The sequence below is a fragment of the Mandrillus leucophaeus genome, unplaced genomic scaffold, assembly GCF_000951045.1.
Source record: "Mandrillus leucophaeus isolate KB7577 unplaced genomic scaffold, Mleu.le_1.0 Scaffold974, whole genome shotgun sequence".
Lineage (NCBI taxonomy): Eukaryota > Metazoa > Chordata > Mammalia > Primates > Cercopithecidae > Mandrillus > Mandrillus leucophaeus.
In genome coordinates, this window is record NW_012110630.1 from 1344372 (window position 1) to 1365363 (window position 20992).

The window sequence follows — 20992 nt, forward strand, 5'->3', positions numbered from 1 at the left end:
AAAAAAAAAAAAAAAAAAAAAAGAGCAACTAAAGTTTCTTGGATGACATAATATAAATCACCCCTTTTCTAAAAGTAGTTACAAAATCAGTATTTGGTTTTTTAAAGCTGACAAATACATGTACTTATATATAACCTGAATTTAAATTTGCGTAATATGCCAGAAATAAGAGGTATAGATAGAAGAACATATATATGACCATGTCTTACTTTCATAGTAAATATTCTGATTAGGTGATTCCAAATGAATGACACTATCCCAAAGTTAATATTTTTCCTTTCCTACTTGATAACTTTCTGAATAAAAATTTTCATGAAGATAATCATTTTCAATGAATATATCTTATTGAAGGAAATGGAATGAGCTCCTTCCAGTTAAATGGTGAACGAGATGGCTCATTATGTCAACAACAAAATGAACATAGAGGCACAAACCTTTCAAGAAAAGAAAAGAAAGATGTACCAGTAGGTATTGATATTCATAAGTTCTACTTGTGTTTGTTTCCTTTTTAACTGTTAAGTTAGTTTTATGCTTACAATTAGTGAAACTATAGCACTAGTAGTATATTTCGCAATTACTATATTGATATTTTAGTGTATTATAATGGTGAATAGATTATTTAAATCTTGAAAAAAGTAATTTAGCTATGGTAAACTTGAATGATGGCTTTTTATTGTTTCCATTATTTAGACCAATTTGTTATGTAGTATATTATAAAACATCTTCTTTATACAGGTAAACGCTTAGTATTCTTGTGATTGTTCACAAAATAACTATTATTATTCTCATTGAGGGTAATTGATTCTTAATAGTTTCTCTTACAGTCTCATGAAGTTACAGAAAGAAGGACAAAGATAAAGAAAGCTGTAGCTTCTACCCCAGGACAAATTTCTAACTATAGATCAGGGATCCCCAACCCCTGGGCCGCAGACCAGTAATGGTCAGTGGCCTGTTAGGAACCAGGCCACACAGCAGGAGGTGAGCAGTGGGCAAGTGAGCATTACCACCTGAGCTCCACCTTCTGTCAGGTCAGCTGCAGCATTAGATTCTCATAGCGCAAACCCTATTGTGAAGTGTGCATGTGAGAGATCTAGGTTGCACACTGCTTTTACGAATGTAACTAATGCCTGATTACCTGATTAACAGTTTCATCCCCAAAACATACCCTCCCCTTCAACACCCATCTGTGGAAAAATTATCTTCCACGAAACCAGTCCCTGGTGCCAAAAGGTTGGGGATCACTGTTAGAGATTACATAAGTAGAGACATTGCTGCTCTTACCACTTCAGGAAAGGTGAAATTAGCCTTAGCAGCTACTCTTATCACAAATGTTAGCTAAAACATCGTAACTGTTAAAACATAAATGTTATTCATCAGAGATCATGAAGAGATGAAAAATTTTAAACATTTGTAAAGAATTGACTTATAATCACTGGAAGACATTCAACTATCATCATAGAATTTAAAATAGTAGAAAATCCTTAAAATCCCCAGTACCTCAGCAGATGTCAACGAGATGAATGGAATTTTTTGGAAGTTTTTGTATACACTAATATTTGTTATTTTTATGGAAATTTGTAGTATATTCAGTATGTTTGTACACATATGTGCTATGGTTTCTGCAGTAAGCACATCACTAGAGGTTTTTGTGCTATATCTATTTAACTTTTTAAAAATATTTCACTATACAATATGACATATTATTCTTAAAATTCATGTAAAGCATTTGGTGTTATTCGTTGTAATTTGTGAAATTTAGGTTATTTTTAACAAGAGTGTAAACTATTTTTCAGGAATGGGTTTTATGAAGTTCTACCCAACTGAGCAGTGCCTTTTTGCTTTCAACAATTTAAATTTTAACAGACTTGCTAACATAATAGTACAAAAATGCAGCTGAGTGACTGTAACACAGTATAAAATAAATAGCCTTTGAGTGATGTAAACTTTTTTTTTAACCTTTCCTATGGTACTAAGTAAACATTTTTGTGTATTCATTTTTAGTTCACTTTTTCTGTTACCTTACTTCATTAAGATAAGGAACTAACTGTTTCAGTAGTTCTGAAATAAATATGTCCATGGCTGTATCATAGGATAAACAGTATCAGGGATATATTGAAGCATGCTTACAGTTTATGCTATAATTCTTAAAATTATTTACAACCCTCACATCTGTAATCCCAGTGCTTTCAGTGGAAAAGGCAGGGGGATCACTTGAGACCAGAAGTTCAAGACCAGCCTGGGCAACATAGCAAAACCCTGTGTCTACAAAAAATAAAATAGAGATTTAGCCAGACATGGTGGCATGCACCCATAATCCTAGCTGCTCAGGAGGCTGAGACAGGAGAATCACTTGAGCCCAGGACGTCGAGGTTACAGTGATCTATGCTTGCCTGCCACTGCACTCCAGCCTGGGTGACAGAGCAAGACCCTATCTCTAGAAAAATTTAAATAATAAAAAATAATATAGTTATTTATTTATTTATTTATTTTATTTATTTTGAGATGGAATCTCACTCTATCACCCAGGCTGGAGTGCAGTGGCGCAATTTTAGCTCACTGCAACCTCCTCCACCTCCCGGGTTCAAGCGATTCTCCTGCCTCAGCCTCCTAAGTAGCTGGGATTACAGGTGCGCACCACCATGCCAGGCTAATTTTTGTATTTTTAGTAGAGATGGGGTTTCACCATGTTAGTCAGACTGGTCTCGAATCCCTGACCTCATGATCCACCCACATCAGCCTCCCAAAGTGCTGGGATTACAGGTGTGAGCTACCGCGCCCAGCCTTATTTATTTTAAATAATATTTACAACCAATTCTATTAGTGCTTAGGTTAAATCTGAGAGTTATAACACTCAGAGCTCCCTAATTTAAAATGATGTTTTGCTAGGCCAGGCACGGTGGCTCACACCTATAATCCGTACACTTTGGGAGGCCAAGACAGGTAGATCACTTGAGGCCAGGAGTTCAAAACCAACCTGGCTAACATGGTAAAACCCTGTCTCTACCAAAAACACAAAAAGAGCCGGGCGTGATGGCAGGCGCCGGTAATCTCAACTACTCAGGAGGCTGAGGCACAAGAATCGCTTGAACCTGGGAGGCAGAGGTTGCAGTGACCCGAGATCATGCCCCTGCACTCCAGCGTGGGTAACAGAGCAAGACTCTGTCTCAAAAACAAAAAACAACAACAAAAAAATGATGTTTTGCTAAAATAGATAATTTAATAACAGTATAAGAAAAAATATATATAAATTATTTGCAAAATGGAATCAAAAGGTATCCGAAATTATGGCAACAGTAAGATGTGTGCATCCTCAAAAATACATCTACAAAGTAAATGTGTCATCTTAATTTCAGAAATGTTATATTTTTATGTTATATATATGAAATCAATTAACAGTAGCTTTTTTGTTAGTTTTCATCTAATTGTTTAAGTGATTCTGACGTATGGCAGCTCTAGGGAAAAATTAAAATGTCATTCCTTAAAATGATGTTATTGAGATTAACCTTGAAAGAAATGTAGACTGTCACAAAGTTCGTGTTTAAAGTATACCCAGGGGGTTCCCTCTCAGGGGACAGTTCATATACTCAAGAATGTGGCCTTGGAGAAATATCTGGCATTCTTCAGGATAGTGTGGGTGAGCAAATGTGTTACATTTCTTCTCCTTGTAATTGCTTGTATACTCTAACCAATGATTAATATATTTGAATTCATCAAAATTGAGAACTTCAGTTGGCAAAACACATTGTAAACATGATGAAGATTATCTATACAAGAGGAGAAACTATTGGTTATATATGTATAACAGAGGAAATACTGAAACCTAGAATATATTTTTAAAAGCTCCAGCAAATATGTATGAAGATAACTCAGTTAAAAAAAAAAAAGGGAAAAGAATTCACAAAAGAGGAAATACAGATAGCAAATAAACACTGTTTTTAAAAAGATTCTTAATCTTCCTAGCAATCAGAGGCATGCAAATTAATGAGGAACACAGGAGAAAAGGTTTTTTACTAATCAGCTTGGTGATATTGCTGTGAGACTAGAAGGAACCAGGAGCTCTCATACATTGCTGGTGGGTGTGATGTGATATGTACACTCTGAAAAGCAGTTTGACAGTATGCACTAAAATGTAAAAGGTAGAGACCCTGTGTACCAGTAGTTTCTCAGTATACCCATACTGTGGTATACTTCTCACAGTGTACCCATAAAAACATCCACTCGTACGCTGTGTAAGTAGGTATATGCAGGAATGTTTATTTCAGCATTCGTGTTCTAGTAAAATATTGACAGTAATGTAAATACCGAATAATGTTTAAGGAATAGTTAAATAAAGTATAAATAAAGTATATTTATGCTGTGCTGCAGTTAAAACAAGTGAACTAAGTCTATATGACTGATATGGATTACTGTCCAATTTTAAGGCAAAGAACATGCAGATAGTGTATAACTATTTGTTTTAAAACACACACACAAAAAATTATTTTCTGTGGGAACATGTATTTACATATATACCAAAAAAGTCTGGAAAGCCATATGATTACATAAGTATATCTAATTCACTAGAGAAAGATTTGGAAGGTTTTACACCAAACTAGTTTTTCTGGGACAAGTACTAGAAATAGTACATTGTGAAAGAACTGTGGGGAACTTCAGCCTTAACTGTAATGTTTTGTTTTACAAAGAATGTATTCATGTATTTTATTTGAATAAATGTGTTTGAAATACAGTATTGTTATACCAAACAGCAGCAAAAAAAAGTGTAATTGTACATGTGTTCTTTTTCTAGAAGCCTATTAGTAATGGTCTTCCTCCAACACCTAAAGTGCATGTAAGTACTAAATATGGAGTAGGCTGAGTTTCAAGCTAAGTCACTTGTATGTGTTGTCTTTGCTTAGGTTTTTTTTTCATCTGTTTGAAAGAACCTTCATTACTGTTGAACAAAAATCCAGAAGATTGCTAATTTAAGATTGCTAATTTAATTACAGGCATGTGTCACCATACCTGGCTAATTTTTATATTTTTAGTAGAGACAGAGTTTCACCATGTTGGCCAGGCTGGTTTCAAACTCCTGACGTCAAGTGATCCGCCCACCTCGGCCTCCCAAAGTGCTGCGATTATAGGCGTGAACCACCACGCCTGGCCTTTTTATTTATTTATTTATTTTATTTTATTTTATTTTATTTTTTTTATTTTTGAGACGGAGTCTCACTCTGTTGCCCAGGCTAGAGTGCAATGGCACAATTTCAGCTCACTGCAAGCTCCGCCTTCCAGGTTCACGCCATTCTCCTGCCTCAGCCTCCTGAGTAGCTGGGACTATAGGTGCCAGTCACCACGCCCAGCTAATTTTTTGTGTGTTTTTATAGAGACGGGTTTTACATATTGGCTAGGCTGGTCTCGAACTCCTGACCTCAGGTGATGTGCCCACCTCAGCCTCCCAAAGTGCTGGGATTACAAGTGTGAGCCACCACACCCCATCCTTTTTTACCTTTAAATTCTACTTTTTAATTAGTACAGAGTATACTTTATAAACTATGTTACAAAATATATATACTTTATATTCGTAATTTGTGTCATACTTAAATTATAAATATTTTTAAATAATTTTAATACTAATTTATACAGTATACTTTATATTATATAGCATATATATTATAGCAGAGAAATATATACAATAGGGCAAAACTTCCCACTTGACTGCAAGATAAAACACTCACCTCAGGCTTGCAGTTTGACAAGCTGCAAGGTATCTATGAATGCCAGGTAGACTCCAACTATGCAAATTAGCTTAAGATTGGGAACTGGCTTGATTGTTTTGTTCTTCATTTTGTCATGTAAATTTCTAGGAGTTAGCAGTACCTCAACATCAAATTTCCGTAGCTGTCTTAAAAGGTCCTTATTAGGATTAGTTAAATGATACAGTTTCTGCCCTACATCATATAAACATGTTTCTATTGGTCTACTACTACCTGATGGTATTGCCAAGCTAAATTGTTCTTTTTTGGTACCAAAATCTTTAAAAATATATTGGTTGGTATATTTCTGTCATTAAAAGGGAAATTTTAAGGTCCATGTTTTAATTACGTTAATACTTTTAATCCATTATTGTCAGCTAGTGATGTTTTCTTTCAGTATGTTACCTCCGTGTTTGTGAGGAAGACATTCCATCTATAAAATGATGCACAAATGCTGTTCTTTTAATTTAGGCCGACATGACAAATACTGAAATTTTCTCTGACCAAAAATATTTTCATACTGTTTTTCTCTCAAGTTGTCAGTAGTAAAAGTGATTACCTGAGTCAACATTCTCGTACCTTGAGAATTTAACCAGAAGGATAATTTCAGAGTTAATATTTTGCTCTTTGACAATATAAAGTTCAAATGAGTAATGTATTTCATTATGATATATTTATTATCTGAAAAGTTTGTAAATGGACTTGATAAGTAATATTAACATCAAAGAGTTAAGCTTTTTAATGAATCCAGGGAAAATAATCAGATTGCTCGATTGCAAAAATTAAAAAATAAAAGTCTATATGTTTGGAGGTTGAAGTACATATATGAATTTCAAATCAGCCATACCTGTTTCAGTTTGTAATGTGAAATTCAATATTTAATACCATTTTTAGGCTCATAAAACCAAACAAGAAAACAGTCTTCCTTTGTAGAGATTATGATTTCCTACATATGACCTTTTTTTTCTCTTTTTTCCAAGTAAAATTATTGTGGCACCTGGAAACTTGTGGTACCACTGTTAGGCAAATGACTATGGTGATTTCTTACACTTACTTCTGTAAATTTGAAGATGATCATAATTTCAGTATATTATCTATAGACTCTCACATTAAAATAGATAATAATTACATTTTATATATTAAAGACTGTACTTGTCACTGTTTCATATTGGTTATTCTTTGTTTCCCTAGATGGGTGCATGTTTTTCAAAAGTTTTTAATGGGTGTCCTTTGAAAATTCACTGTGCATCATCATGGATAAACCCAGACACAAGAGGTAGTATTGTGTGTTTTTTATCTGTTATCTTCCTAATTTTTTTAAACTGGGGCCGTGAAAGCATTTATGATTTTGTTTATTTTCTGAGTATCTTTCTGGCGAAAAAAAGTTTTGTTATAATTTTTTTTTTAATTTTAAGGTTAATATGTTTCTTTGTGCTGTTATCAGTGTTTGAGGTGACACATAACATTAAAATTTCATTGTATAGTTACCATCTCAATATAGTGAAGCCATGTATTCTGTGCCACCCTAGTTTCCTCCAGAAATGTTTCTGCTGCTGCTGCACAGTAGTCTGGTATCTTTTTTTATTTTTTATTTTTAGGGAAAGAGTCTTGCTCTGCCACCCAGGCTAGAGTACAGTGGCATGATCATGGCTTACTATAACCTCAAACTTCTGGCCTTATGCAGTCCTCCTGCCTCAGCCACCCGAGTAGCTAGGACTACAGGCACATGCCACCATGCCTGGCTGTTTTTGTTTTTGTTTTTTAATTTTATGTAGAGATGGGATCTCTCTGTGTTCCCCAAGCTGGTCTCGAACTCCTGGGCTCAAGCAGTTGTCACCTCAGCCTCCCAAAGTGCTGAGATTACAGACATGAGCCACTGGCCAATAGCTTCATTTTTTTCAAAACAGCCATTATGGAAGGAATTTAGCTACCAAGGACCGAGGGTTTAGTGACCACTTTAGAGGATCTCTGACCTTAAAAGGGGCCATAATCAGAAAAGTTATCCTCAGGCACCACTAAGAACTGTCTGTGTCCTCTCACTGTATATCTGAATCTTAATAGCTGTCTGTTTATGTAAGATACACATAGAACATTTATACATGAACATTTTTATATACATACACATATACTCATTAAATAGTCTGAGTACTTTTATGTCATAGGCAAGGAAACTGGCACTCAGAGAGGTTCATTGTTTGTAGCCAATTAGAAAGGGTCAGTTTAAATCCAGTACTGTCTGACCACAGATCTTATGCCATTAATCTCCCAGTACTCATCTTAAATGCTGGGCGCTTTAGGAATGCTCTTAGCATTCTATACTGTTCTCAACATACTTCAGTTTAGTCTGTTAGTCTAGGAAAGTTTTTGACCTGTTACTCTGTATTATCTTAAAAACACATCGGGCACTTGTTCTTCAAGTTGCCTGCTTGGATCTCTTCGAAGTGTTCTTTCCTTTCTTTCCTGTTCTAAAGCCTTTTTAATAAATTTCCACTCCTGCTCCTGCTCTGGAGAAAAAAAAAAAAACAGAAAGGACCATGGCCATGCATCTCATATCTTTTAGAAGATACTGAGTCCCCTAGCAGGTATCCAAGTTTTAGTTAACTTTTTAATGGACTGTGGTCAGATTCTGAGGTTTTTTAAGTAAGAGTGCTTATAGTAGAGCTCTGAAAAAAAATTCTGTAGAAATAATTAAAATCTGTATCAGCCACTCTCGATTTATATTCTGTATGTCAGTGGCACATGATCCTCTCTTTAGGGGGTTTTAGAAAAAGGAGCTGCAGATTCTTTGCCAGTTCTTAGCACTCTCTGATGAGTGAAGAATGTACTATGCCACTCTTCAGAATCTCCCTTACATAAAAATTCTCTTCACTGCTTTGAGGCTAATGTTTACATATAATTCAGTTTATGGGTCTAAAGTGTCTAACCTCTTCTTTGTATTCACTGCTTATAAATCATGGTAATTCTTGTTTTATATGTTAATACATACTTACGGAAGTTTAGATTATAGAAATCCTATTAAAAAATCTTTTATTTACCAAAATCAGTCAATGAATTACTTTTGTTTCAGATCAGTACTTGATATTTGGTGCCGAAGAAGGGATTTATACCCTCAATCTTAATGAACTTCATGAAACATCAATGGAACAGGTATGTTATTTTGTGTATTCTTTCTTTTTTAATTTTTAAGTTACCGTAAGTACACATTAGACCAGAAATAAGATTCAGTTTCCTGACTTGCTGCCTCTTTTATTCTGTTTTGTTTTGTTTTGTGTTTTGAGACTGAGTCTCACTCTGTTTCCCAGGCTGGAGTGCAGCGGTGTGATCTCGGCTCACTACAACCAGGTTCAAGCAATTCTCATGCCTCAGCCTCCCAAGTAGCTGGGATTACAGACATGAGCCACCATGCCTGGCTAATTTTTGTGTTTTTAGTAGAGACAGGGTTTCACCATATTGCTCATGCTGGTCTCGAACTCCTGGCCTCAAGTGCTGGGATTACACATATGAGCCACCCCGCCCCAGCCTCTTTTATTCTTAAAATCCTCATGAGGCCAGGCACTGTGGCAAGTGCCTGTGATCCCAATACTTTGGGAGGCCAAGGCAGGCAGATCGCCTGAGGTCAGGAGTTCGAGACCAGCCTGGCCAACATGGTGAAACCCCATCTCTACTCAAAATACGAAAATTAGCTGGGCGTAGTGGCATGTGCCTGTAATCCCAGCTGCTTCGAAGGCTGAGACAGGAGAATCACTTGAACCCGGGAGGAGGAGGAGGTTACAGTGAGCTGAGATCACGCCATTGCGCTCCAACCTGGGCGACAAAAGTGAAACTCCATCTCAAAAAAAAAAAAACCTTCATGGAGCATGTTCTAATTACCAGATACTGAAGACAGATTCACAGGACTAGTCCATACCCTTGAAAAGCTCATGATCTAATAGGGAAAACAGATGTATAAACCAGTAACTACAACACTCAGGATTAGATGTCATAGGAATGAGTATAAGATATTGGCCATAGAGGTGGATGTCACCAGCACCTCCTGTGGGGAGATGAGAAGGAGGGGCATTTGAGATGGACCTTAAATTCTGATGAATAGAAGTTTGCCACACAGACAGGATAAGCATGATGGCATAGAGATGTGAAATAGCATGGCAAGTATGGGAACAATGACTGGGCAATTTGACTGGAGTACAGAATAGTAACAATAGATGGAGCTGGGTAGACAGGCGGAAGCCAAACACCAGAGTTTGGGGTACCATGCTGATGGAACAGACCTGTGTTTTAGAAATATCTGTTTGCAGTATGGTGAGAGATGAGACTAAAAACCATGGTCAAATGGTGAAAGAGTGTTAATTCAGGGCAGAGGTAGAGAGAACAGGGGGGAAAAGATAGTTTTATTGAGATATAATTCATATAGCATACAGTTCACCCATTTAAAGGGTACAATCCAGTGGCTTTTAGTATGTTCACAGCATGTGCAGCCATTACTACCATCAGTTTTAGGACATTTTTGTCATCTCCAAAAGAACCTCCATAATCATTAGTGGTCATTCCCCATTTCTCTCCTCCTCTCCCCCGATATGGGGATGTTTTTGAGTGTCGCAATGAGTCGGGGGAGCTTTTGTCATTTAGTACCCAGGAGTCAGGAACATAAAACAACCTGCAAACTGATAATAATGATGATGATATTAATAGCTAATATTTACATAAAGCTTACTATGTATCCATGCAGTGTTTTTGAATGCTTGACATACATTATTTAGTCTTCATGAAATCTCTCAGAGGTAGATACCATTGATATTCTCATTTCACAGATGAGAAAACTGAAGCACAGAAAGGATTAGTAACTTGCCAAAGACCCCACAGCTATTCGGTGGCTGGACTGGAATATGAACCTAGGCAAGCTAGCTCCAAATTCCATGCCCTTAACTACTTCACCATATTCTCTCTCCCAGTTGTATAGTTCCTGTAGAGAAATGCTGGACCTGGAGAAAGATCAAAGATCTAGAAGTGACCGAATTGAGTGACCAATTCAACATGGAGGGTGAAGAGAGGTCTAGGTTAACTTCAGGTTTTCCACTTGAGTGACTGGGTGCTTGACAGTAACAGAAAGATGGAGTATAGTATACTGAAGGATGTATTGATTTGAAGAGAATGGTAATGCTTTCAATTTGGTCATACTGAGTTTGGGGTGCCTTCCGGTTATGTGACTAATTCTTTTATCAATATAAATTGATTACAAGGCCAGGCACGGTGGCTCACACCTGTAATCCCAACACTTTGGGAGGCCGAGATGGGTGGTCACCTGAGGTCAGGAGTTCAACACCAGCCTAACAAATAAGGTGAAACCCCGTCCCTACTAAAAATACAAAAACTAGCCGAGCATGGTGGTGTGCACCTGTAGTCCCAGGTACTCAGGAGCCTGAGACAGGAGAATCACTTAAACCCAGGAGGCGGAGGTTGCAGTGAGCCAAGATCACACCACTGCACTCCAGCCTGGGCAACAGAGTGAGACTCCATCTCAAAACAAAATAAAAATAAAAATAAACTGATTACAAATAAAATGGAAAGAAAAAATCTGTAAGTAATGATTTATTCATGACTAAACATTTTCATCTTCTTTTTTTAATCAAGTTTTCTAACAAGATTCTAAACTGTATGATATACTGTAAATCTTTTAATCTGGAAATGGTATACAGTGAAATGACTGAAAAGTACCTATGAACCGGGAAAGGGAGGAAAAGCATCTTGTAATTATAATAATTAGTAAATAAATAATTCAAAGGTGGTCCTATTTTTATTGGGTATAATGAGATATCCAGAAGTAATATTGGTAGCAATATTAATTGTACGGAATAAGGCCAGCTTTATGCATAGGTGGAGTAAGCATTTATCAACCTAATTTGAAGAACTCTTCCGTTGCTTTTGTTTTTGAGACAGGGTTTCATTCTGTCACCACGGCTGGAGGGCAGTGGCATGAACACAGCTCACTGCAGCCTTGACCTCCTGGGCTCAAGTGACCTTCCCACCTCAGCATCTTCAGTAGCTGAAACTACAGGCACACGCCACAATGCCCAACTAATTTTTTGGTATTTTGTCGAGACTGGGATTTCACTTTGTTGCCCAGGCTGATCTCAAACTCCTGGGCTCAAGCAGTCCTTCTGCCTTACCCACCCAGTGCTGGGATTACAGGGGTGAGCCACCAGGCCCGGCTAGGACTCTTAAGAGAAGGCACCCATCAACCACACCTAGCCCCAGTCTGCAGTAACTTCCCTTCTTAGTTGCTTTAGCATTTGAAATTAGATTACTAGAGTAATTTTTTTTTGAAACATTGCCCTTCAAAGGAAACCTTTTTCCCTCCTAGAGGGAGCACTATAAGACTAAAGAATTAGTATATGTGGAGCCTGAATTTTTCATCTTATTATGAAATTGATGATTAGTTTGATTTTCTCTAGACTTTAGAGGAAACAGGGTGGCATGAGCCTACTAGATAGGGGAAGATTCTGAAAAGTAAGAAGATGACACAAATCAGAGTCCTGATTTAAAATTTTTTATCTGGCTTCATTATTCATGGCTAACATTTATTTAGTACTCAGTGTGTGTTAGACATTCTTCTAAGTGCTTTACAAGGAGTATCGTGTTTAATTACCATACAGCTCTATGAGATATAGATATTCTGTTTTACAGATAAGAACACTGAGACAGAGATTCAGTAAATTACCCAAGATCACACAGAGTCACTGATAAAACAGATATGAGTCTAGGCAGAATATAGAAGCTATCCTTTTTAACTGTTATATTCTTATTTATTAAACCAATCATTTCACCTAGAACCTAACTCACTAAAGGAAGAAAGCATTGAAAATCTAGTAAAGTTGTTGTTACTAGAAATCTAGAAAAAGTTGTTGTTAAAAATGAAAATTCATGATGAAATCCAGTACTTTTTTAAAATAAAACTATACATAAATACCTTTTCATTGTCACTATGTAGAAAATATGAAAGGAATTTGTGTCTTGTCTTGCTACTTTATATATGTTTATATTAAATAAGCAAACCCACTTATATTTACAAGTATATAATTTTATAGTAAACCATAGGTGTGGTATTAGATAAATACTTTTTCAGTGGATATGTATATGAAAACCCAGTTCAACACTGAATTAAATAAAAATCTGTTTCTTGCTACTTTGATAACATGTGCTGATATGTGGTCTGGAATAAGTCATTGCCCCTTCTCTGCCTGATTTTTTCAGTATAGCCAATGAAGTCCCAATTTTGTTGTGAATTTTTTGTGAAAAGCAGAAAGTAGGAAATGGATGTTGATATCTTCTCTATCTGAGGCACAGGTATAGGCACATTTTACAAATTAAAAAAAACTGTATTGGCAATGCCACATTTTAGTTGTTTGGAGAAATTGGTTATTTTATGTAAGTACATTTTCCCAGTAAATGAAATAAAATTTTTATTAAAATGTTACTTTGTTTCTCCTCCCTTTTATTATTACCTTTTCTCTTTTAGTTGTTCAGTCCCATTATTATGGCTGTGTTTCCATAAAGTAATGTCCTTAGAGGCCTTGATGCGTTTCATCATTCACCCCTGTGTCCTCTCTATTCCCTTCTCTCATCTCAGTTACTTTTGGAGTAACTTAGTTGTAGGAATTACCAGAGCAAACCCAGCAACAAAGGTTGTTAAATCAGAATGCTTAATTATGTACATCAGTGGCTCTCAAACCTCAGTTGGCCTCAGAATTACTTGGAGGCCTAGTTAAACCATAGATTCCTGGGTCCTGCTTCAGAACTTCTTGCTTCAGTAGGTCTGGGGTGAGGTCCAAGAATTTGCATTTCTACCATGTGCCCAGGTGTTGCTGATGCTGCTGGTCCAAGGACCACTTTAAAAAACACTGATACGCATAGCAAAATGTCTTAATGAGAGTATTTTTTTAAATATATAGGTTGTGTTCCATGAAATTCACTTTTCTTTGCTCTAAATTGTGACCACTTTCAGGCTTCCAGAGATGCCTCTCAGTTCTTATGGTACTAAATTTTAGTAATGAATTTCATATATATATGTGTGTGTATATCTATCTATATATGTATATATCTATATGTGTATATATATCTATATACATGTATATAGAGATCCTTTATGATTTGTGAGTTTTCATCATATTGTCTCAGCCTTTTTTTTTCCCTCCATACCTAGTGTTTCTGTATCCTGTGTTCCACTATACCATGATCCTTTTTTTCTGTATCATACACCCTAGAAGCCATGCATTGCATATTATGCCTAGATAAGTATATTTTGGGAGGAGTAGACAGGAGAATCTTAATTATTCAACCCCAGAACCAAAATAAAGGAATAGATGTTGTTTGAAAATGTTCTTATTCCCTGCATAGTGTGGGGTTACATAGCCTAGCCCTTAATCATAAGAGAGACTTAAGCTGATCATATCGTGTTTAGGCTAAAATTTAGCCTAATATATTTTTTTCTCTCACATAAATATGTATGTATGTATATTATCTTGTTTTGAATCATTGATAAAGTTAATTTATATTAAAAATAACTTACTTTTTAAAGAACTGACCTATAGATATGACAGCTTACGTGATTACTGTGTGCAGATTTACATTGCTGTTATGTATTATTCTTTATAAACTTTGTGCCTTTTTTTAATCAGCTGTTCCCTCGAAGGTGTACATGGTTGTATGTAATGAACAATTGCTTGCTATCAATATCTGGTAAGTATTTTAGTTTTCAAATACCTTACAATTGTTACTATTTGTTACTAGCTTTTATGTCATATCTGTTTTTCTTTATAGGTAAAGCTTCTCAGCTTTATTCCCATAATTTACCAGGGCTTTTTGATTATGCAAGACAAATGCAAAAGTTACCCGTTGCTATTCCAGCACACAAACTCCCTGACAGAATACTGCCAAGGTAAGGGTACGTCCTTAGAGGCAATATGATGTTAACAGTTCATTCTCGTAAATACCTATGCTACAGAAAGTGAAAGAGCACTCAGTTTGGGTTAATAGAAATCATGATGAAAAAATAATAAGTAATATAATTTAACAAGTGCTTATTGATCACACTCTTGTTCTAAAATTTTTCTACTTTATACTTTCAAATTGTATCAGATGTTTTCTCTCTGAATTTTTTATTCTTTTTTGGCAAGTTTAAAACTAGTTTTTTCTTGCACTTTGCCATAATTTTACATTACATTTAGTGCCTTTGCTTTTGACATATGTGTTAACTTTATAAAATTTTTCTCAAAGTTTCTACACCTAGAAAATCAAAATGATTTATTGAAAAATGTTTTTGCAACCTGCCATGGTGGCTCACGCCTGTAATCCCAATACTTTGAGAGGCTGAGGCAGGAAGATGGCTTGAGGCTAGGAGTTCGAGACCAGCCTGAGCAATGTAGCGAGACCTCATCTCTACAAAAATTATTTTTTAAAAAATTAGCTAGGCATGGTGGCTCGACCCTGTGGTTCCAGCTACTCAGGAGGCTGAAGTGGGAGGATCACTGGAGCCCTGGAGGTTGAGGCTGCAGTGAGCCGTGATCATGCCACTACACTCCAGCCTGGGTAACAAAGCAAGACCATGTCTCAGTGTTTTGCATTAGAAAATCATTAGTTTGAAGTTGAGGGGTTTCGCCTTTCTACTTTCAGTAATTTGTTGTTATGCACTGTTCTTTCATTGTTTAATATAATATTGGACCTCTTTATTGACTGAAAGATTTTCTAACTCTAGTATGAATTGTATTTTATGAAAAATTTATAATATGGCTATTCTTTTTTATAATATTTATTGTAAAGCAACTAACATAAAACCTTAATTTTCAAGTACCTTGAGAATCTGCTGTTCTCAATTGCTGAGTTTACAGTGTGGCTAAGATTTGCTCCTATGTGTACATGATTTTTTTAAAAATTAACCTTTTTGATGAAAATTATATAAAAATATATAGGATGTTCTCTTTTCTTAAATAGAGTATACTAATTTCATTGGGATCATTTCATGATTACTCAGGGTTGAACTTGATTTATTATATTTTACTATAATATACACATAAAGTGCCCTCAAGGACTATATGACATATGGACTTAGATGCATTCACATTTGGATATATTTTATTAGAGACCTTTTTAGCTTTTTTGCTTTTAGCTGTGTTCATTTCTTCCAGATTTTACTGAATACACCAAATGTGTATGAAATGTTCCCTGTATAGATGAGACAAAAATGAATAAGATATAATCTCTTCCTTTAAGGAGTTTCCATATGGTATGATTTTACCTACACTGAATATAGGTACTCATTGTACCATTTTATAATTCATTTTTAGTAAAGCATAAGCTTTGGAATTCAAGTAAAGTTGAATTTAAATCCTGGATCATTTACTTACTAGATATGGGACCTTGGATAAATTATACAACCTTTCCCCATGTGTTCAGCTGTAAGGATATTTCACCTCCAAGTTATTATTTCAGGGATTTTATTATAGTCAATCTTTAGTTTTTTTAGTAGTAACAGCCACAAATACATCCTTCCCACTTTCTTCAGTTTCATTATCTAGTAATTACTGTAAAATCTTTTAATTCTCTCACTTATTGGCAGAAAACCTAAAAACCCTTTTAACATGATAATATTTTATATATGTGTATTCATACCATTTCTTCTGCCATACAGTGAGCACAACTTAAACCTCTACTGAGCATCTTGTTCTTAATCTGACGATAAAGAGCCTCATGGTTCTCATTCTGAAGATAGGTACTCATTGCACCATATTGTAATCCATTTTTAGTAAAGCATAAGCTTTGGAATTCAAGTACAGTTGAATTTAAATCCTGGATCATTTACTTACTAGGTATGGGACCTTGGATAAATTATACAACCTCTCCACATGTATTCAGCTGTAAATGGAACCTGTATACTCATCTGGCAGAGTTGTTTTGAAAATGATACATTGTGTATGTAAAGTACCTACCACAGCACCTAGTAAACTCTCAAAAAATAGACCTGTTGTCATCATTATTGGGCATGATAAATTGAGCTATTCTTGTAGTGTACCCTAAAGTATCCTATGTTAAATGCATTCGGACTGTTAGTTGATTTAGAATTCCAGTTACTTGGGTGCTGGTAAAATAAGTTGTATTGCCTTTCCATGTACTGCCCACAACTCTGTTTTGAAAAGTTTTTGAAATCCTTAATTCACAACCATACTTAATAGTTGATTTCTGTTTGTGTAGTAGTCATCCCTATGGTCTTTCAGAACTTGGCAGTTAATTCTCCTGGGTTTTGACCAGTTCAGTGTTTTAACCCGTAAGTTAGCTTTGGGAGCCAGAAGACAAGTTCACAAGTGTGGACAGGAACATTAAACTTTTTGCCAGCTGAAATCTATCAGGAGCTTGGTTCAGTTTTTTTTTAATTCTAAAAAGCACTTTGGTTCGAAGCAGATTTGTTGAGTATGGGAAGTTTTTGTTTTGTTTTATTTTAAGCTGCATTAAACTCCAATGTATATGAAAGGGGCATTTTTATAATTATAAATTATAATGTAAAACTTTTCCTAATATAAAGTTAGTCAAGGGTACGATGAGGTGTTTTTACCAGAAAATTGTAACCAGAATATTCTAGATTGCCGTTGTAGTCGTTCAGTACTTCAACATCTGAATAAATTCTGTATCATTGTTTAGCTGTCACAGTGTGAAAAACGTTTTGATTCACAAGGACAAGTACTTAGAAATAGTTAACAGTTTTTAACAGCTTACCTTGCAAACTCCAAATAATGTTCATTTAAATTGATACAGCCTGTAGTTCCAGCTACCTGGGAGGCTGAGGCAGGAGAATTGCCTGAACCCAAGAGGCAGAGGTTGCACTGACCCAAGATTGCGCCACTGCACTCCAGCCTGGGCGACAGAGTGAGACCCTGTCTCAAAAAAAAAAAAAACACCTGAGCAAAAATCTAAGCTTCAGATTTCTATGCTGTAACCTACCTCTTTATTGAACAGACTGAATGACACAGATGTCTAAAATGCATGGCACATACATAGTAAGGACTTAGTAAATGAAGCTAAAATTATAACTTTTCATAAATAGGTCAATATATAAAATGTGTTAAAGTTAAAATTACAGTATTACAATATTTATTAATATTATATTTATGCTTGATTATCACTCAGTTGCCAATTGTATAGTTACAAGAACATCCATCAGGAAAATTGTTCTGAGCTTGTTTGGATTGCACTGAACACATGTATTGTACAATTTTATATAAAATTATACAACTCTAAAAAAAAAAAAGACTTGTGCAGAGCACTGGCATCTATCTAATCTTTGGCAAATTTACACATTTAAGTGGCTCATGCCTGTAATCCCAGCACTTAAGGAGGCTGCACTTTTGGCAGATTACCTGAGCCTCAGGAATTTGAGACAAGCCTGGGCAACGTGGTGAAATCTCTCTCTTTCTTATAAAAATTATTTTTTAAAAAAAGAATTTAAATATTTGTAGAAGTCAGACACAGTTGCTCACACCTGTAATCCCAGCACTTTGGGAGGCCAAGGCAGGCGGATCACTTGAGGTCAGGAGTTCGAGACCAGCCTGGCCAATAGGTCGAAACCGCGTCTCTACTAAAAATACAAAAATTAGCTGGGTGTGGTGGCTGATGCCTGTAATCACAGCTATTTGAGAAGCTGAAGCAGGAGAATCACTTGAACCTGGGAGGCGGAGGTTGCAGTGAGCTGAGGTCAAGCCATTGCATTCCAGTGTGGGCGGCAGAGCGAGACTTTGTCTCAAAAAAAAAAAAAATTATTTAGCTGGGCACCGTGGCTCACACCTGTAATCCCAGCACTTTGGGAGGCTGAGGCGGGCGGATCACCTGAGCTCAGGAGTCCAAGACCAGCCTGGGCAACGTGGCGCAACCCTGTCTCTACTAAAAATACAAAAATTAGTCAAGCGTGATGGCAGGCACCTGTAGTCCCAGCTATTCGGAGTTCTGAGACAGGAGAATTGCTTGAACCTGGGAGGCGGAGGTTACAGTGAGCCAAGATCATGCTTTTGCACTCCAGCCTGGGCGACAGAGCAAGACCTTGTCCAAAAAATAAAATAAAATTTAATTTTTAAAAAGTGTACAAAAATGGGTTTAATTTGAGGTTTTTACAATTTGATGCACCAACAGTCTTTAATATATTACATTTTAAAAGACATTTGAGTGTATGTGTAGTTTTTAAATTGTAGTTTTAAAAAACATTCAGAATTGATTTTTACCTGTTAAATTCGAGTCAGATGTTTGCAAAACCCCTATAGCACCTTTGCAGAACATCTGTATCCCACTTTTGCTGAATAAACAAAGATTTCTAAATAAAAGAAGTTCTTCACAAATTGTTAACAACAACTTTTTACAGTACATGTTAATGTATTACATGTACTTAAAAATATCTTTCCCCAGTTTTTGGCTAATGTTTTCACTTTCTCAGTGTTATCTTTTGGTAAACCAAAGTTACTGATTCAATAATTGACTGCCACCTGTAGTTTGAGATGCTAGGGATGAATCAGTGGGGGGAAAAAAGTCAAATAAAATGTAACCGCATTTTCCTGTATGATTTGTTCTTTTTGTATTTTCTTAAATCCCAAGGTCATACATTTCTATAGACTTCTGTAGTTTGTTTTCAAATTTAAACCTTTAATCCATTTGAAACAGGTTGGGGGCCATGAGAAAGGGATCCAATTTATTCTTTTTTTTTTTTTTTTTTTTTTTTTTTGACACGGAGTTTTGCTCTTGTTGCCCAGGCTGGAGTGCAGTGGTGTGGTCTCAGCTCACCACAACCTCCGCCTTCTGGGTTCAAGCAAATCTCCTGCCTCAGCCTCCTGAGTAGCTGGAATTACAGGCATGCACCACCATGCCTGGCTAATTTTTTTGTATTTTTAGTAGAGATGGGGTTTTATTATGTTGGCCAGGCTGGTCTCAAACTCCTGACCTCGTGATCCGCCCACCTCGGCCTCCCAAAGCGCTGGGATTACCGGCATGTGCCACAGCACCGGGCCTTTTTATTCTAATTTTAACAGATGACCTAGTATGTCAGCACCAGTTTTGAATGCATCCTTTCTCCACTGATCTGTAACAGTAGCTTTTTCATATACTAAGTTTGCCTACATGTATATACTCACTTTTATTTACATTTAGGAAATTTTCTGTATCAGCAAAAATCCCTGAAACCAAATGGTGCCAGAAGTGTTGTGTTGGTAAGTAAACTGTCCAATAGCATATAGCTGTCTTGCTTTACAGGGCAGCTAAGAAAACCCCATGAGACTCATTGTAAAATCTGGCATAAAACAGTACTACCCCAGGGCATTCTGCCAGTAATACTTTATTTTTATCCCTTAAGTAGAACAAATTCCTTGGCCATTTCATCCTGTGTAGACTAAGCCAAATATATAGTACCTGCAAATAATTTTTTTGCCAGTAACTTATTTGTTTAGCAAATAATTTATTGCCTAGGTAAATGGAGAAAGTAGTATGACTTTTTTTTTTTTTTTAAAACCACATTTTATCACACCCTGTTTTCCAAGGGTCCTGTTACATACCATTCACCATTCGGCTTAGCAATGGCTGGTGAGATGGCGTTTATTCCTTCAGCATGTGTTTTTATGGTCACCTTCCCCTCACCTAAATTCCCCCCATAACAGTTGTTCTGTTTGCATGTAGCCAGAGCAAAAAATTATTGCTTTCCCTTAAGTTACTATTATTATTAAAGGGACGATAAACACATGAGTCATTATACCACAAAGTATAGTGTGGAAGGGACTCTAAACCTAGGCTCACTGAAGAAGGTGGCATTTGGGCTAGGCCTCAAAATAAGGCAGATTCAGATTTGAACTGAATAGATGGAGAGGCCGTTTCAAACAGAAGAAATGACATAACATGTGGAGGCAAAAAAAAAAAATCATAAAGCTTACATAATAAATGCTGACTATTCAGCTTAGCTGAATACAGATTATAGAAAGGAGAATGGCAGATGAGTGTGAGCCATTGGTCTTGTGTGAACATGTACTTATTACTATGCAATAAGTAAGGAAGGAGGTCTTGTGCTAGAACAGTAGCAGTGCAAATAGCAAGGAAGGAGTGTCTGGGTGTGAAGGGAAAAGATGTCAGAGATGACTGAGGCCTCAAACCCAAAAGACTGGCAGAACAGCAAAGTGTTGTTAACAGGAAGCAAGAACAGCTGGTTTTGAGCAAAAGAGGATGACAAGGTTGGGTTTAGACATGATGGT

At 36.2% G+C, this 20992-nt stretch overlaps 1 protein-coding gene across 2 annotated transcripts in view; it reads left to right on the plus strand.

The window, feature by feature from the left end:
- Positions 1–20992, plus strand: part of MAP4K3 (mitogen-activated protein kinase kinase kinase kinase 3) — a 135279-nt gene that overhangs the window by 97899 nt on the left and 16388 nt on the right. For both annotated transcript variants that reach the window (XM_011970802.1, XM_011970803.1), the window contains 7 exons: positions 352–464; positions 4787–4828; positions 6924–7008; positions 8800–8879; positions 14405–14465; positions 14547–14664; positions 19905–19963. In XM_011970802.1, the coding sequence (XP_011826192.1) occupies positions 352–464; positions 4787–4828; positions 6924–7008; positions 8800–8879; positions 14405–14465; positions 14547–14664; positions 19905–19963 (558 nt within the window). The remainder of the gene's footprint in view (positions 1–351; positions 465–4786; positions 4829–6923; positions 7009–8799; positions 8880–14404; positions 14466–14546; positions 14665–19904; positions 19964–20992) is intronic.